General features: G+C 46.2%; 1 protein-coding gene across 4 annotated transcripts in view; it reads left to right on the plus strand.

Annotated features, from left to right (window-relative positions):
- Nucleotides 1–18,555, plus strand: part of LOC136620517 (class I histocompatibility antigen, F10 alpha chain-like) — a 106,967-nt gene that overhangs the window by 53,641 nt on the left and 34,771 nt on the right. For 2 of the 4 annotated variants that reach the window (XM_066595345.1, XM_066595346.1), the window contains exon 1: nt 4,586–4,709. The exons of 1 other annotated variant lie outside the window; for it this stretch is intronic. In XM_066595345.1, the coding sequence (XP_066451442.1) occupies nt 4,601–4,709 (109 nt within the window). In that variant the 5' untranslated portion in view covers nt 4,586–4,600. Of the gene's footprint in view, nt 1–4,508; nt 4,710–18,555 lie in introns of those variants that run through there. One more of the 4 variants, XM_066595347.1, reaches the window with a different exon arrangement.

Below are 18,555 nucleotides of genomic sequence, written 5' to 3' on the forward strand. Positions count from 1 at the left end.
GCAATATGTTAATTTTAAATATAATGTATATCCATAACCCATCCAGCGCCCCAGCGTTCCTCCCTGTTGTTGTCGTCATTTTTTAAACGGTCCTGTCCTTTTTATGACAACGGAGGTAAAACGTATGTCATGATAAGCCACACCCCTAACCCCTCCCCTGACCACACCCTCCATGGGGCTCCATGAGAAAGTTTTGCTTCATAAAGGGCTCTGTGGCTGAAAAAGTTAGGGAACTACTGAAATCGGGGATGTAACTGTACACCGCTATATGCCGCTACTGATGGATTCATTCATTTATTTTTTTTACAGTGGTGAATATATGTTTCTGACACTGACAAATATAAGATTATTTCTAGTATCATATCTATGTAGTAAACCCCTTTCTGGTACTATATCTATGAAGTAAGCTTGGTTCTGGTATTGTATCTGTGTTCTAAGCTTTGTTCTGGTACTGTATCTATGTAGTAAGCTTGGTTCTGGAATTGTATCTGTGTTCTAAGCTCAGTTCTGTTATTGTATCTATGTAGTAAGCTCTATTCTAGGATTCTATCTATTTAGTAAACTGTGATTCTGTTGCTGTGCCCTTCTCCCCAATAGAATCTCCCTACACTGATGGCTGAGAGTCTATGTGTATGGGGTTGTTTAGGAGGGGGGTTAGCTGTCGATATAATAATTGTTGGACTGACAGCTATCTGCAGTGTATAGGTAGAAGCTTTACCAGACTCACCAATAGGGGGCATGAGCACTAAACCTGTCTAGGACAGCATGAACCCTACGTACAGCCGCGGTTCCCACAGGCCGCGCCCCACGTCTTCGGACCCCACTTGAGCGCTGCCTCACTCAGCCGCAGGTTTCAGAATAGTATTTATACATATGGCGTAGAATAGCTCATATTTGGTGCTGCCCGTATATCACTGGGTGGAGTACAGACGGCTATGGGCAGAGTTATCCGATAAAACGCACTCATTTAGCACCTACTTTGTGCCCAACCTAATATTTTCCATGTTCTGAATGGGGACACTTTTAGAGTTTTTCCAGGGCCGCTTTAAGTTCCCAATCCGCCCTGCAGAATACACAGGAGGTGCGGATCCTTCCATCATACGTTTTCTCTGTAGGTTCCCCTCCTGGTTTTTGGCTCATAAATACGGATTTAAAATCCTGACCAGAATCCTGCTGTGTGACAGCGGCCTTATGGGTAATTCAGCAAGTCGGCTATTATTATACTTGATGACCCTTGGGGGGAGGGGAGATTTTAATTGTTTTTAATCTTTGTTTCCCTGTTTTTTGGGGTTTTTTTGCATTTTGCACACCTAATAAAGGCTGATATCTACTGATATACTCATTTTGGGTGAGCAGCAGTATATCTGGATGTGTTTCTCATGGTCGGCACTAAACCTTCTGTCACACCCAGAATGTAACCGTTGCTATTGGTGATGCTGACTATTATAGCTGTGTGATCATTACCAGTAACTCTAACAGTAGTGTCCTGTGTAGCAGTGCCTCCTGTGGTAGATCCATGTAACAGCATCACACAGACTGAGAATCTGACTAGAAAGTGAATCCATAACCCCAAGTAGATCTGAGCGGTCAGAACTGAGATCACATGACCATCGGGGGAAGGAGAGGTCGGGAGTTTTGGAAAGAAGGAAATAACTAACCAAGGTAACACCAGGCGACGTGTATATATATGTGTGTGTGTATACATATATATACACACACACATATATAATATATATATACGAGTGTATTAAAAAAAAAATCACTGGAGGCTCTTTAACTCCTGACAGCGAGGAGTAGTGGCGCTCGCTCAGCTCAGCTCGGATCCACATATATTCTGGCAGCGAGGAGTAGTGGCGCTCGCTCAGCTCAGCTCGGATCCACATATATTCTGGCAGCGAGGAGTAGTGGCGCTTGCTCAGCTCAGCTTGGATCCACATATATTCTGGCAGCGAGGAGTAGTGGCGCTCGCTCAGCTCAGCTCGGATCCACATATATTCTGACAGCGAGGAGTAGTGGCGCTCGCTCAGCTCAGCTCGGATCCACATATATTCTGGCAGTTGGTTCCCATCAGCTAAACCCTCACTTCTGTCAGCATCACCAGGGCCGTATTTACACCGCCGATAGCGAGTTGTGTCCGGGATTCTTGTACGCGACTCGCATCACACGGCACACGGACACCCCGTCTCTGTGCTGCGCCATATGCGGTAGACGGCACAGTCACACCTATTATTATCATATGAGACTCACAAGACAAGAGGGGGGGGGATGGGATTGTTCAGTCTGCAAGAGAAACATCAACCCTGTAAGGAGACACATTGTAAATAATGGGGGCTGTTAATGAGCGTCTCGCAGCGCGTAAAACTTGTGTAATCAGCCGTGTAAATACACCCTCAGGTTGCATTCAGACGAACGTATATCTGCTCGGTTTTCACGCCGAGCCGATATACGTTGTCTCTCTCTGCAGGGAGGGGGAGGATGGAAGAGCCAGGAGCAGGAACTGAACTTCCGGCCCCCTTTCTGCCTCCTCTCCGCCCCTCTGCACTATTTGCAATGGGAGGAGGCGGGACGGGGGCAGGGCTAAGGTCCGAGAATTAGCCCTGCCCCTGTCCCGCCTCTCCTCATTGCAAATAGTGCAGAGGGGTAGAGAGGGGGCGGGAGCTCAGTTCCTGCTTCTGGCTCTTCCATCCTCCCCCCCCCCCCCTGCAGATGAGGACGACGTATATCGGTTCGGCGTGAAAACCGAGCCGATATACGTTCGTGGGAATGCAGCCTCAGGCCGGGCTCACTCTGATGGGTCGGATTCCGCGTGCAGATATCTGCTGCGGAAGACCAGCGATCCATCGTGAAAAGTAATTGTGAATGATTGCAGAAGATGGCGGATGCGTCCGGTTTTCCACATGGATATAAACGTATGAACAGCGCATCATCCACACAGAAAAAGATTGCAGACATGGAAACGACACCAGAAAGTAGTAGCACATCCCTCAGGGGAGATTCTCTCCTATTCTATATATTCTCATACGGCGTTACAAACGATTACGCTGTTCATACGTAATGTTTATTGTGTATCGGCTGCGGGGCGCATCTAGTGACATCAATGGAGGCCGTCTGCAGAAACTGTGTTGAAACAGAGCATGCTGCGATTTTTCTTACGATTGCGGAATACGCGATTCGGACCCGCGAGTGTGAAGGAAAAATTCGAAAATACAAGAATTTCAATGCCTGCGTCTTACTGCGGATCCTCCGTGCGGACGGCGATTGTGGAATCCGCAATTCAAATCCTGTGGTGTGAGACCGGCCTGGGGGTCCGTCTATACGGGTCGGGTCTGCTGGAGGTCCATCTATACGGGTCGGGTCTGCTGGGGGTCCGTCTATACGGGTCGGGTCTGCTGGGGGTCCGTCTATACGGGTCGGGTCTGCTGGGGGTCCGTCTATACGGGTCGGGTCTGCTGGGGGTCCGTCTATACGGGTCGGGTCTGCTGGGGGTCCGTCTATACGGTCGGGTCTGCTGGGGGTCCGTCTATACGGGTCGGGTCTGCTGGGGGTCCGTCTATACGGGTCGGGTCTGCTGGGGGTCCGTCTATACGGGTCGGTCTGCTGGGGGTCCGTCTACACGGGTCGGGTCTGCTGGGGGTCCGTCTATACGGGTCGGGTCTGCTGGGGGTCCGTCTATACGGGTCGGTCTGCTGTGGGTTTTGTCTCACCAAAGCCGTTTGTGATGTTTTCCCGCTGCTGCAGATTTCTGGGATATTCTGTATATCCCGCCCTGTATGGACGCTCCCTGAGGAGGGCGCCATTCTGCAGTTCTTACACGCTCTGCTATAATGTCCGTCTCTATAGCAGCAGTTAGCTGCAGTACTTGGGTACTGCGGTGCGCTGACATCTCATCCTACGGCCGCTGCTCTCTGTACAGGACATTACATGGATGTCAGCGGTGATTATACAGTAAATGGCGTCTCCAGCGATGAATATATCTCCGTGGTGACGGCGGTGTCCGTCCGGCTCTGGTCACACCGCTGTCAGGCTTCTGTCCTCACAGATACGTCACATTCATCATCATTCCCCTTTATCATCGGTCAGATATCGCTTGTTGTCGCCGGATGGAACCGCGGAGCTCGCCGCGCCATTCTGTCCTACACAGAGCAATGAGAAGCTGATGAGGAGAGCGACACAATGGTGGACAGAGGCGTTATTATTACACATCACCATGGTGATCACAGCGGCCCCCACAGACCCAGCAGACCTCCCTGCCCGGCTTACTCCTCATTATCAGCTCCTCACACCCCACAGACCCAGCAGACCTCCCTGCCCGGCTTACTCCTCATTATCAGCTCCTCACACTTCTCTACAAATCTCCATTATTTCAGGAAAATCCCAACATCTTACTTTCACTTTCTCCGCCGTCTAACCTCTCCGGCCTCACTCTGCCCGGCAACTGATGACCAGCCGCAGATTTATTTTACTATTGGTGGAGAGGGTACCTTCCGTCCAATCAGAGCTGAGCTCCGCCTCCAGTCTGCGGAGTCACTGACTGACGGCTCCAGTTGTTTGTAGGAGAAGTTCTTTATGTTCTCGTCACTCGGAGCTACAATGTATCAGGATGATGAAGATGTTCCCCCTCATTGTGCTTCTCCTTCACTTATCTGCAGTGTATTCTGGTGAGTATGGAGGGGATCAGTTATTATATCACTTATCTGCAGTGTATTCTGGTGAGTACGGAGGGGGTCAATTATTATATCACTTATCTGCAGTGTATTCTGGGTAGTATGGAGGGGATCAGTTATTATATCACTTATCTGCGGTGTATTCTGGTGAGTATGGAGGAGGATCAGTTATTATATCACTTATCTGCGGTGTATTCTGGTGAGTATGGAGGGGATCAGTTATTATATCACTTATCTGCAGTGTATTTTGGGTAGTATGCAGGGGATCAGTTATTCTATCACATATCTGCAGTGTATTCTGGTGAGTATGGAGGGGATCAGTTATTATATCACTTATCTGCAGTGTATTCTGGGTAGTATGGAGGAGGATCAGTTATTATATCACTTATCTGCAGTGTATTCTGTGGAGTATGGAGGGGGATCAGTTATTATATCACTTATCTGCGGTGTATTCTGGGTAGTATGGAGGAGGATCAGTTATTATATCACTTATGTGCAGTGTATTCTGGGTAGTATGGAGGGGATCAGTTATTATATCACTTATCTGCGATGTATTCTGGGGAGTATGGAGGGAATCAGTAATTATATCACTTATCTGCAGTGTATTCTGGGGAGTATGGAGGGGGATCAGTTATTATATCACTTATCTGCGGTGTATTCTGGGTAGTATGGAGGAGGATCAGTTATTATATCACTTATCTGCAGTGTATTCTGGGTAGTATGGAGGGGGATCAGTTATTATATCACTTATCTGCAGTGTATTCTGGGTAGTATGGAGGGGGATCAGTTATTATATCACTTATTTGCAGTGTGTTCTCGGGAGTATAGAGGGGGATCAGTTATTATATCACTTATCTGCAGTGTATTCTGGGTAGTATGGAGGGGGATCAGTTATTATATCACTTATTTGCAGTGTGTTCTGGGTAGTATGGAGGGGATCAGTTATTATATCACTTATCTGCAGTGTATTTTTGGGGAGTATGGAGGGGATCAGTTATTATCAAATCACATTTGATAATAAGATTTGTCAGCAATAGAAAAAGAGAGGAAAAGAAAACCCTTGCAAAAATAATATAAACTATATTGCTGTTGGAATATGGGGTTATCCCTGTAACTTCCCTGCAGGTGACATGTACGCATAGACCTGCCTGGCATTATTATACTGCTGAACATAACCCTGATGGGCACTACTGTGCAATCAGACAATAAAGTGTATACATGCTGCAGACATGTGTTTTTTTTTTCTACATGAAAAACATATAAAACATAATTACCGTATATACTCGAGTATAAGCTGATCCGAGTATAAGCCGAGTCAACAAGTTTTACCACAAAAAACTGATAAAACTTATTGACTCGACTTATAAGCCTAGCTATACTTGAGTATATACTGTGTGTGTGTGTATTATATATATAGATATATATATCTATATATATAAAGACGAAAGCCCTCACTGACTGACTGACTGACTCGCCAAAAGTTCTCCAACTTCCCGATGTCGTAGAAACATGAAATTTGGCACAAGCATAGATTATCTCCAAAATAGGAAAAGTAATTGGGTCCCAACTCGATTATTCAATTCTAGCGCAAAAGAATTGGCGTCGAAATTTTACGTACATAATCTAAATCTGTCACTTCCCAATGTCATAGAAACTTAAAACTTGGCACGAGCATTGATTATGTCATAAATAGGAAAAGCTAATGGGTCCCAACTCGATTATTCAATTCTATGCGCAAAAGAATTAGCGTGCAAATTTTACGCACGGAATCTAATTCTCGCACTTCCCGGTGTCATAGAAACTCGAAATTTGGCACGAGCATTGATTATGTCATAAATAGGAAAAGCTAATGGGTCCCAACTCGATTATTCAATTCTATGCGCAAAAGAATTAGCGTCCAAATTTTACGTACGGAATCTAATTTTCTCACTTTCCGGTGTCATAGAAAAGTGAAATTTGGCACAAGCATTGATTATGTCATAAATAGGAAAGGTTCATAGGTCCCAACTCGATTATTCAATTCTAGCGCAAAAGAATTGGCGTCAAAATTTTACGTGCGGAATGTTATTTTTTCACTTTCCGGTGTCATAGAAACGGGAAATTTGGCACGAGCATTGATTATGTCAAAAATAGGAAAAGCTAATGGGTCCCAACTCGATTATTCAATTCTATGCGCAAAAGAATTAGCGTCCAAATTTTACGTGCGGATTGTAATTTCTTCACTTTCCGGTGTCATAGAAATGTGAAATTTGGCACAAGCATTGATTATGTCAAAAATAGGAAAAGCTAATGGGTCCCAACTCGATTATTCAATTCTAGCGCAAAAGAATTGGCGTCGAAATTTTACGTGCGGAATGTAATTTTTTCACTTTCCGGTGCCATAGAAACGGGAAATTTGGCACGAGCATTGATTATGTCATAAATAGGAAAAGCCAATGGGTCCCAACTCCATTATTCAATTCTATGCGCAAAAGAATTAGCGTCCAAATTTTACGTGCGGAATGTAATTTTCTCACTTTCCGGTGTCATAGAAACGGGAAATTTGGCACGAGCATTGATTATGTCATAAATAGGAAACGCTAATGGGTCCCAACTCGAATATTCAATTTTATTCGCAAAAGAATTAGCGTCCAACTTTTACGTGCGGAATGTAATTTTCTCACTTTCCGGTATCATAGAAACGTGAAATCTGGCACGAGCATTGATTATGTCATAAATAGGAAAAGTTCATAGGTCCCAACTCCATTATTCAATTCTAGCGCAAAAGAATTGGCGTCGAAATTTTACGTACGGAATGTATTTTTCTCACTTTCCGGTGTCATAGAAACAGGAAATTTGGCACGAGCATTGATTATGTCAGAAATAGGAAAAGCTAATGGGTCCCAACTCGATTATTCAATTCTATGCGCAAAAGAATTGGCGTCGAAATTTTACGTGCGGAATGTAATTTTCTCACTTTCCGGTGTCATAGAAACGTGAAATTTGGCACGAGCATTGATTATGTCATAAATAGGAAAAGCCAATGGGTCCCAACTCCATTATTCAATTCTATGCGCAAAAGAATTAGCGTCCAAATTTTACGTGCGGAATGTAATTTTCTCACTTTCCGGTGTCATAGAAACGGGAAATTTGGCACGAGCATTGATTATGTCATAAATAGGAAAAGCTAATGGGTCCCAACTCCATTATTCAGTTCTATGCGCAAAAGAATTAGTATCCAAATTTTACGTACATAATCTAAATGTCTCACTTCCCAATGTCATAGAAATATGAAATTTGGCACAAGCATTGATTGTGTCCTAAGTATGAAAAGTTAATGGGTCCCAACTCGATTATTCAATTCTAAGCGCAAAAGAATTAGTGTCCAAATTTTATGTACGTAATCTAATTCTCTCACTTCCTGATGTCATTTTTTATGAAGGAAACGTCACATGGTTGCCTCCACGTGGTGTTTCCTGGGTAACGCAGAGAACTATGCAAAATGGTGAACATATGTTTTTCCTCAGTATCTCTAAAGTAACCACGACTTCATAAGATTTTCCGTGTGAACACCAGATAAACACCAGTACCAAATTAACTCGGGCGAAGCCGGGTATATCAGCTAGTATATATATATTACACACACACTATACATATACATACCATATATACACAGACGGTACAGTGTAGTATACAGACATATATACACACATATAAACAGACATTAATACACACATACATAGTATACAGACATATATACAGCCATATTCCCCCCATATGGACAGACTACTTACATGCAGCAGGATGAATCTTCCCTCCTTCGGGCGCAGTAGGAGCTTCGGGGATGCAGAGCCACTCACCATTATCTTCTCGGGCCTGGCAGACTGTCCGGCGGGGAGGAGAGGAGGACTGGCAGCAGCGCTCAACGGGGGATGGCGACTTCCGGCAGCAGAAGGAGGAAAAGACCTCCCACTACTCCATGGCTGTGCGGCAGAAGAAGGAGCCAGCGCTGTGACTGGATCGAGCTCCGGCTGTGATTGGCTGTGATGCCACTGAATGGCTGTGATTGGTTTATCGAGCGTCGGCTGTGATTGGCCGGCGCTCGATCCAATCACAGCGCTGATGGCAGGGGAATCGAACAAGCCAGGGAGATGACAGCGGGGAGAAGAATGAAGTCGCTTGCCGCACCGCCGGGAAGAGCATCACTTCAGGGAGAGCGACGCCGGCTGAGAAGTGAGTATTGCGTTTTTTGGGTGTTTTTTTAAACACCTCACTCGAGTGTAAGCCGATAGGGGCTAAGCGCTGCGGAATAAGTTGGCGCTATACAAATAAAGATTATTATTATTATTTTTCAGCACATTTTTTGTGCTGAAAATTTGGCTTATACTCGAGTACATACGGTACCAGATATGTCGGCAATAAACCAGCAATAGAAAAAGAAGGGGGGAGCCAACACCTGCTGCAATAATATAGAATGCATTGGTGTTATATTATGGGATTATCTCTGCAGGTGACATGTGCTGCTAGACCTGCCTGACATTATGGTGGTGTCCAACATGACACTATTAGGCATCACTGCGCAGTCAAAAAATAAAAAAAAATAAAAAAACTGAAGTGCCTAAGTGCTATAAACATGCATTATTGTTTCTTCATGGAAAGCACAAAAAAAAAAGATTGGTCGGCATTGTACTAGCAGAAGAATCCCCCTCAATAACGTAGATAGTAATTAGTGTCACCATATATCAATATATACATAACAGGGCTGATTTATCATTTCGGCCCTTTGGGGTTCTGGTGTGAAGCTCCCGAATCCAGAATACCTCCCTCTTTACAATCATCTCCTTCCTCACTTTGCATCTCTTACTGCCTTTTACTATCTCCATCCCAAAGCTGGAGAAGCCCCTCATGTTGCCCCCTGATGATGTATAAATGGTCGGCTGCACCAGCACTCCCTCCGGTGCTTCTGGAGATGTTTCTCCCACGTTCCATCATCCTGGTGTGGAGTCTCCTTGATGCGCCCCCTACAGATGACAAGCTGCATTGTGTACAGTGTGTGTTATATATCACATTTGTGGGGCCGCAGTTCATGAAACTACATGGATCACATTGTTTCCTCCTGTCAGAGGGGCAGAAATCCTTCCTTTTGGCCTCATGCAGACGGTCGGGTCGGATCCCGCTGTTATGCGAGCCGTGCCCCTGCAGTGACCACCGTGGTTCACCTCCTCCCGACGTCTTCCCTACTCTGCTATGTGCCAGCTATTGCCCAGCCAGCACATGGGCAGAGCAGAAGCGGCGCGTCAGCCATGCGTCGCACAGAAATAGGACATCCCGCGATTGGTTTACCCCGTGGGGTTTCATGCGGTCAAATCGCAGCTATCTGCATAGGATTGCATTATCTATTGGCGTGTGTTACATTTATTTTTACCACATTTACAATACCCTTTGTCTGGCGACCAGTGTTCCCTGCGGGGGGCGCTCCAGAAGGTACTTGGTGACAGTTTGTTCCTTAGACTCCTCCTCTTTTTGGGCACAATATGTACCTTTCTCTAAAATAATTTTCAGCTCCCCGTCTTGTTTCAGGATGTGCAACAAATTGCCAGAGTTTCCTGATGCTGTTATATTCCGCAGGCTGGGGTCACACGGGAAATATTCCTGGCGGAAATGTCGCGGTTTTGTCACACCGAAAACCTGCGAGATTTCCACTGAGAAAGCGCAGCTTTGAAACCCACAGCACTTAGGCGGCTGGGAATCTGTGCCGGTATTGCCCCGACGGATTCGCCGTCCACATGGCTGGCTAAACCCGGATTCAGCGGTCGCAGGCAGATTTGCCACGATGATACTCCAGATGGAATTTCCGTGGCAAATCCGCCCTGTGTGAACGCAGCCTTCCTGTAGGCTGTTGCATAGGTTAGCCTCTTCTCATTAGATTTGCTAATGTTGTGTTTGTTTATCAAGGTCTTTCCACCCATGGAGTTAACCCTTTCCTTGGCTCTCCCCACAGTTTTTGCATTATCCCCTCCCCCCCAATTATAACCTTAGGCATATATCTTTCAGCCTCACTAGAGCCCCTTCCATCAGATCATTCTCTCTTAGCTCTGACTCCCCACTGGTATAGCCTGTATAGTGTGAGGTGGGTGACAGCTACTCCCAAGCAGGATAGTACTACCAGCATTGGGCTTGTGGTATAGGGGGATGTTAACCCTGTGCTAGCGCACATCACCCCTCATATGGGGATCCAAAAATGGGATCTCCAACCATGATTACAGGTTACAGTTGTTATTAATGAATGCAAACAAGCTGGAAATGTTTTTTTGGAACGTGATCCGACGTCCCGGGTGCCTCAATCACATGTGCGTTTCTGTTCCGCACCAGAATCAGGTCATCTATATATCTTACATATCACACCACACAATGCAAAAGAGGGTTAGAATATGAGAAAACGGTATGTTCCTCCCACCAGGCCGCAAACAAGTTAGCCATGGTGGGGAGAACTTGGAGCCCATAGGGGCTCCCACAATCTGTAAACACCATCAAACAAAAAATAATTGTTTTAAGCAGAAATTCAGCCCTGGACAAGATGAGTTCTTTCATGTTTTCACCATACTGACTGTATCTGTTTAGATGTAATGTTAATGCATGTGGTGCGGTATGCAAGAATAGAGACTTGTAACATCATGTCACCCATCCATATTGGCTCGGCCATCTGACATCATCCAGCTGTTGGATGACACTTCTACTGTCATTGGGGAACCCCGGGGCTCCCAACCCAAGAGGCTGCAGAGCTCGATCAATCCCTGCGCTCAACCTTTTACTATGGGAACCAATGCCCAACACAATTGGACGCATGAGTGGGGGAAGCACATTCTTGGGGACTTTAGGGAGGCTGTAAAAAACGGCTTTAGATGGATTTTCTGGGGCCAAATATTTAGTCTCCTTTTCAGATAATATCCCAAGACTCGAACCTTCTTCTAATAGATTCAGTAGTTTGATGGAGAACAGCCCGGGGGGATCCCCGCTCATTTTTCTGTATGTTGTAGAGTCATCCAGAATAATACGGATCAATTTGGCGTATAACACAGAGTCCAGGACAACGATGTTACCGCCAATATCAGACGGCTTAATTACCAGGCTGTCATTCTCCATCAGACTGTTCAATTCCCTAGGTACCCCCACTGTTACATTCTATATGTTCTTCCTTCTGTGTTCCCTGCTTTGTGTTTCCTTATACGGGTTTTTCAGTTCTCTTTGTATGTTGGAGGTCCTCAATAGCTCTCGGCCTAGATGTTAACTGGGACTTGGGACTGTCAGATGTAGATTCTCACACTCTTCCAAGGAGACCTTACTGTCCTCTTCCAATGCTGCAAATCCAATAGAGCCGTCATCTCCAATAAACTTTTTGCACAGAAATTATCTTGTGTCCCTTGGAGTTCAGAAGAAACATATCGGCCCGATCTCCTTCATTTTTGTTATTTTGAAAATATTTCTTGACAACTAAGGGCTCATGCCCACGGCCGTGACGGGCTCCGCAGGCAAAATACCCCATACTCACCTCCGGATCCACTGCATAGCTCCCGCATTACGTGCCGGCGGTGTCATACGACGCTGCTGGTGGTGGGCGTATTTACGCTATACTTCTGTTGTGCTACAGTGGAAGTATAGCATGACGGGCGGCTTCCATTGACTACAATAGAAGCCGTCCACGCGTATTCCCACGGCAGATAGGAAGTGCCTTGAGTAATTTCACTCTGTGGAATTCCGCAGCGGGTACATTGAGCTATTAGCTTCAATAGAAATCCGTCCGTGGGCATTAGCCCTAACGTCCTGACAAACCTATTCAGGTCAGGAATAGTTTGAGATGGCTTAGAGGCGGCATCTGGTACAGACGTTAGTCCTTTATTGAGAACATTGATCTGTGCCATCTCCCCTTCGGGTTGGATGCCGTATTCTCCCTCCTTCTTCTGCGTCATTTTTTGAACCCCTTTTCTTCGGGTTCCCAGAATTTCTTGTATAGCATTTGTCTGAGCAGGATTGCTGGAAGTTGGACGTATGAAAGCACCCGTCAGACTCCTCCAACTCTGAGGATGAAGAAGTCACTCTGGGCCATGATGTATTATGTGGTCTCCTCGTTTTCGATATGGACCCGGGATTGGTTATTGTAAATGTGGTAAAAGTAAATACAACAAATGCCAATCTGCCTCCAAAAGGAAGGATTTCTGCCCCTCTGACAGGAGGAAACAATGTGATCCATGTAGTTTCATGAACTGCGGCCCCATGAATGTCATATATAACACACACTGTACACAATGCAGCTTGTCATCTGTAGGAGGCGCATCAAGGAGACTCCACACCAGGATGATGGAAGGTGGGAGAAACATCTCCAGAAGCACCGGAGGGAGTGCTGGTGCAGCCGACCATTTATACATCATCAGGGGGACAACATGAGGGGCTTCTCCAGCTTTGGGATGGAGATAGTAAAAGGCAGTAAGAGAGGCAAAGTGAGGAAGGAGATGATTGTAAAGAGGGAGGTATTCTGGATTCAGGAGCTTCACACCAGAACCCCAAAGGGCCGAAATTATAAATCAGCCCTGATATATATATATATATAGACATATGGTGACACTAATCACTATCTACGTTATAGAGGGGGATTCTTCTGCTAGTACAATGCCGACAAATCATGTTTTTTGTGTTTTCCATGAAGAAACAATAATGCATGTTTATAGCACTTCAATGTATTAGTTTATTGTTGGACAGCCCTGTAAGGCCGGGTTCACACGGGGCGGATTTGCCGCGGAATTTTGCTGTGGCAAAACCGCCTGCGGCCATTAATCCTGGGATCAGCCAGCCATGTGGACAGGATTTGACAAAAGTCTCGTCCACACGGGGCGGACGATCCGTCGCGGCAAAGCTGGCATTATCCGGCTCTGTGGCACAGATTCCTGGAACGCAGCATGTGAATTCTTTTCTTTTCCGTTGCGGTCTCGCTCCTCTTTATGGGAGAGCTGGCCACAACGGAAAAGCATGCGGCGAAGCCGCTCCAAAACCCGCAGCTAAGTACCACAGGTATTGAAGCTGCGCTTTCCCGTGGAAATCTCACGTTTTTTTTGCTATAGCAAAGCCGCAAGATTTCCGCTGGGAACCCAGCCTAATGCCTAATAGTGTCATGTTGGACACCACAATAATGTCAGGCTGGTCTAGGAGCACAAGTCACCTGCAGAGATAATCCCATAATATAACACCAATGCATTCTATATTATTGCAGCAGGTTTTCTCCCCCCCCCCTCTTTCTATTACTGGTTTATTGCCGACATATCTGGTAATTATGTTTTAGATGTTTCTCATGTGGAAACCAAATCACATGTCTGCAGCGTTTCTGCACATTATTTTCTGGTTGCACATGGTGCCCATCAGGGTGTTCAGCAGTATAATAATGCCTGGCAGGTTATGAACATGTGTAATATGGGATTTACTAATGTGCATCGCTCTCTAGATATATTTACATGTTTAATCTACCCAGTGTAAGGGCTCATTCACATGGACGTACATCAGTTGGGTTTTCACACCCGGCCGATATACGCTGCCCCTCTCTGCAAGGGGAGGAGGCGGGATGAGGTGGGAGCTAGGTGCTGAGCTACCGCCCCCTCCGCTGTTTATAGTGGGAGGGGCATGAAAGGGTGGAGCTTACCTCTGCCCAATCCCGCAGACACTGGCAGGGCACGGGAGCTCAGCATTTAGCTCCCACCCCATCCCGCCTCCTCCCCTTGCAGAGAGGGGCAGCGTATATCAGCTGGGTGTGAAAACCCAACTGATGTACGTCCCTGGGAATAAGCCCTAAACCTGCAGCAAACCTGGAGTGAATGAATGGATTGTGGATCCACCCAACAACCAATCAGGTCCGGCATCTGCTTGTCTTTAGATCTGTGTTATATAAGACGTGTTCATCAGTGTGTACAGAGCTGGTGAGAGGCTGCAGGACCAGCCGAAACGCGTCCAGGACCGCGACAACTTGTCGTCATGTCTGTTCCCTGAAAATAAAGAAGATTTTAGAACTAGAAGCCGACCTACCTGTTTATTACATATGTACTAATATGCTGTAATCTATAAGATGGCGGGATGGAATGTGCACCATAGAGGAAATGCAGCTATTGTCGGTGAACTCGGCGTTTGTCCTTCTGTCACTAGAGATGATGCAATCACCGTGTTACAGTATGGCGGTATTACTGCGCTACATGTAAATATGTGGAAAACACGAGATTTACTGAGGAAAGGGAGGGGAAATAATGGAGCACATGATGTGCGCCAAATATATTATATATTACAGAACATGGAAGATAGCGGAGTCATAAAATGTGCTGCGTCCTCCCCTCATCATCCTCACAGACTGTACATTATATAATGGCTGATTGATAGTTTGTTATATAAATGCCACACCTGGCGGTCCGTACCGCTCAGACACAGAATGTAATAATCGCAGTATTGACCGCTGTGTGAGCGGACACTGGGGTCCAGCTGCTGCAGAACATCTTCTTGATGAAGCAGACAGAGGCTTCTTGTGTACTATTACAGTTTGATATAAAACTTTCAAAAGAGGTTCTGCAGCAGGTTCAGTGTGTGCTAAACAGTAAATAACACCAGCTGCCTCAGAACCTCTTTGAGGAGCTATAAGGTACTGTGGAGCGCACATTATATCACATACAGGGCAAAAACCCTGCAACAGCTGTCTGTACATGGAGTCTGGCTTTGCTTTTAATTCCCAGTCATTGTAACAAGGCTTGTATAAAAAGTCTGACTTTGGCTTGAAGGAATGCTGCCTTCCAATAGGTGGCACTGTGGAGGATTTATTTCGTCTCCCTTATTTGCATATTACCCAGAGGAGCGTGCGTGGCCATTTGAGCCTCCTCACTTAGTTTATAATTTATAGTATATAGTTTCTGACCGCTGTACATACATACATGACGGAGACCCTGTCACCTACACGCTGTACATACATACATGACGGAGACCCTGTCACCTACACGCTGTACATACATAAATGACGGAGACCCTGTCACCTACACGCTGTACATACATGACGGAGACCCTGTCACCTACATGCTGTACATACATACATACATGACGGAGACCCTGTCACCTACATGCTGTACATACATACATGACCGAGACCCTGTCCCCTACACGCTGTAGATACATACATGACCAAGACCCTGTCACCTATTAGCTGTACATACATACATGACCGAGACCCTGTCACCTACACGCTGTAGATACATACATGACCAAGACCCTGTCCCCTACACGCTGTACATACATACATGACCGACACCCTGTCCCCTACATGCTTTACATACATACATGTCCGAGACCCTGCCACCTACATGCTGCACATACATACATGACCGAGACCCTGCCACCTACATGCTGCACATACATACATGACTGAGACCCTGTAACCTACACGCTGTACATACATACATGACCGAGACCCTGTCACCTACACGCTGTATATACATACATGACCGAGACCCTGTCACCTACACGCTGTACATACATACATGTCCGAGACTCTGTCCCCTACACACTGTACATACATACATGTCCGAGACCCTGCCACCTACATGCTGCACATACATACATGACCGAGACCCTGCCACCTACATGCTGCACATACATACATGACCGAGACCCTGTAACTTACACGCTGTACATGCATACATGACCGAGACCCTGTCACCTACACGCTGTATATACATACATGACCGAGACCCTGTCACCTACACGCTGTACATACATACATGTCCGAGACTCTGTCCCCTACACGCTGTACATACATACATGTCTGAGACCCTGTAACCTACACGCTGTACATACATACATGACCGACACCCTGTAACCTACACGCTGTACATACATACATGACCGACACCCTGTTACCTACACGCTGTACATACATACATGACCGAGACCCTGCCACCTACATGCTGCACATACATACATGACCGAGACCCTGCCACCTACATGCTGCACATACATACATGACTGAGACCCTGTAACTTACACGCTGTACATACATACATGACCGAGACCCTGTCACCTACACGCTGTATATACATACATGACCGAGACCCTGTCACCTACACGCTGTACATACATACATGTCCGAGACTCTGTCCCCTACACGCTGTACATACATACATGTCCGAGACCCTGTAACCTACATGCTGTACATACATACATGACCGACACCCTGTAACCTACACGCTGTACATACATACATGACCGACACCCTGTTACCTACACGCTGTACATACATACATGACCGACACCCTGTAACCTACACGCTGTACATACATACATGACCGAGACCCTGTCATCTACACGCTGTACATACATACATGACCGAGACCCTGTCATCTACACGCTGTACATACATACATGACCGACACCCTGTAACCTATACGCTGTACATACATACATGACCGACACCCTGTTACCTAAACGCTGTATATACATACATGACCGAGACCCTGTCACCTACACGCTGTACATACATACATGTCCAGGACTCTGTCCCCTACACGCTGTACATACATACATGTCCGAGACCCTGCCACCTACATGCTGCACATACATACATGACCGAGACCCTGTCACCTACACGATGTACATACATACATGACTGAGACCCTGTAACCAACACGCTGTACATACAAACATGACTGAGACCCTGTAACCTACATGCTGTATATACATACATGACCGAGACCCTGTCCCCTACACGCCATACGTACATGACCGAGACCCTGTCCCCTACACGCTGTACATACATACATGACCGAGACCCTGTTACCTATACGCTGTACATACATACATGACCGAGACCCTGTCCCCTACACGCTGTACATACATACATGACCGACACCCTGTCCCCTACACGCTGTACATACATATATGTCCGAGACCCTGCCACCTACATGCTGCACATACATACATGACCGAGACCCTGCCACCTACATGCTGCACATACATACATGACTGAGACCCTGTAACCTACATGCTGTACATACATACATGTCCGAGACCCTGTCACCTACATGCTGCATATACATACATGACCGAGACCCTGCCACCTACATGCTGCACATACATACATGACTGAGACCCTGTAACCTACACGCTGTACATACATACATGACCGAGACCCTGTCACCTACACGCTGTATATACATACATGACCGAGACCCTATCACCTACACGCTGTACATACATACATGTCCGAGACTCTGTCCCCTACACACTGTACATACATACATGTCCGAGACCCTGCCACCTACATGCTGCACATACATACATGACCGAGACCCTGCCACGTACATGCTGCACATACATACATGACTGAGACCCTGTAACTTACACGCTGTACATACATACATGACCGAGACCCTGTCACCTACACGCTGTATATACATACATGACCGAGACCCTGTCACCTACACGCTGTACATACATACATGTCCGAGACTCTGTCCCCTACACGCTGTACATACATACATGTCCGAGACCCTGTAACCTACATGCTGTACATACGTACATGACCGACACCCTGTAACCTACACGCTGTACATACATACATGACCGACACCCTGTTACCTACACGCTGTACATACATACATGACCGACACCCTGTAACCTACACGCTGTACATACATACATGACCGACACCCTGTTGCCTACACGCTGTATATACATACATGACCGAGACCCTGTCATCTACAAGCTGTACATACATACATGACCGACACCCTGTAACCTATACGCTGTACATACATACATGACCGACACCCTGTTACCTAAACGCTGTACATACATACATGACCGAGACCCTGTCACCTACACGCTGTACATACATACATGT

This window comes from Eleutherodactylus coqui, chromosome 3 (genome assembly GCF_035609145.1).
Source record: "Eleutherodactylus coqui strain aEleCoq1 chromosome 3, aEleCoq1.hap1, whole genome shotgun sequence".
Taxonomy (NCBI): Eukaryota; Metazoa; Chordata; class Amphibia; order Anura; family Eleutherodactylidae; genus Eleutherodactylus; species Eleutherodactylus coqui.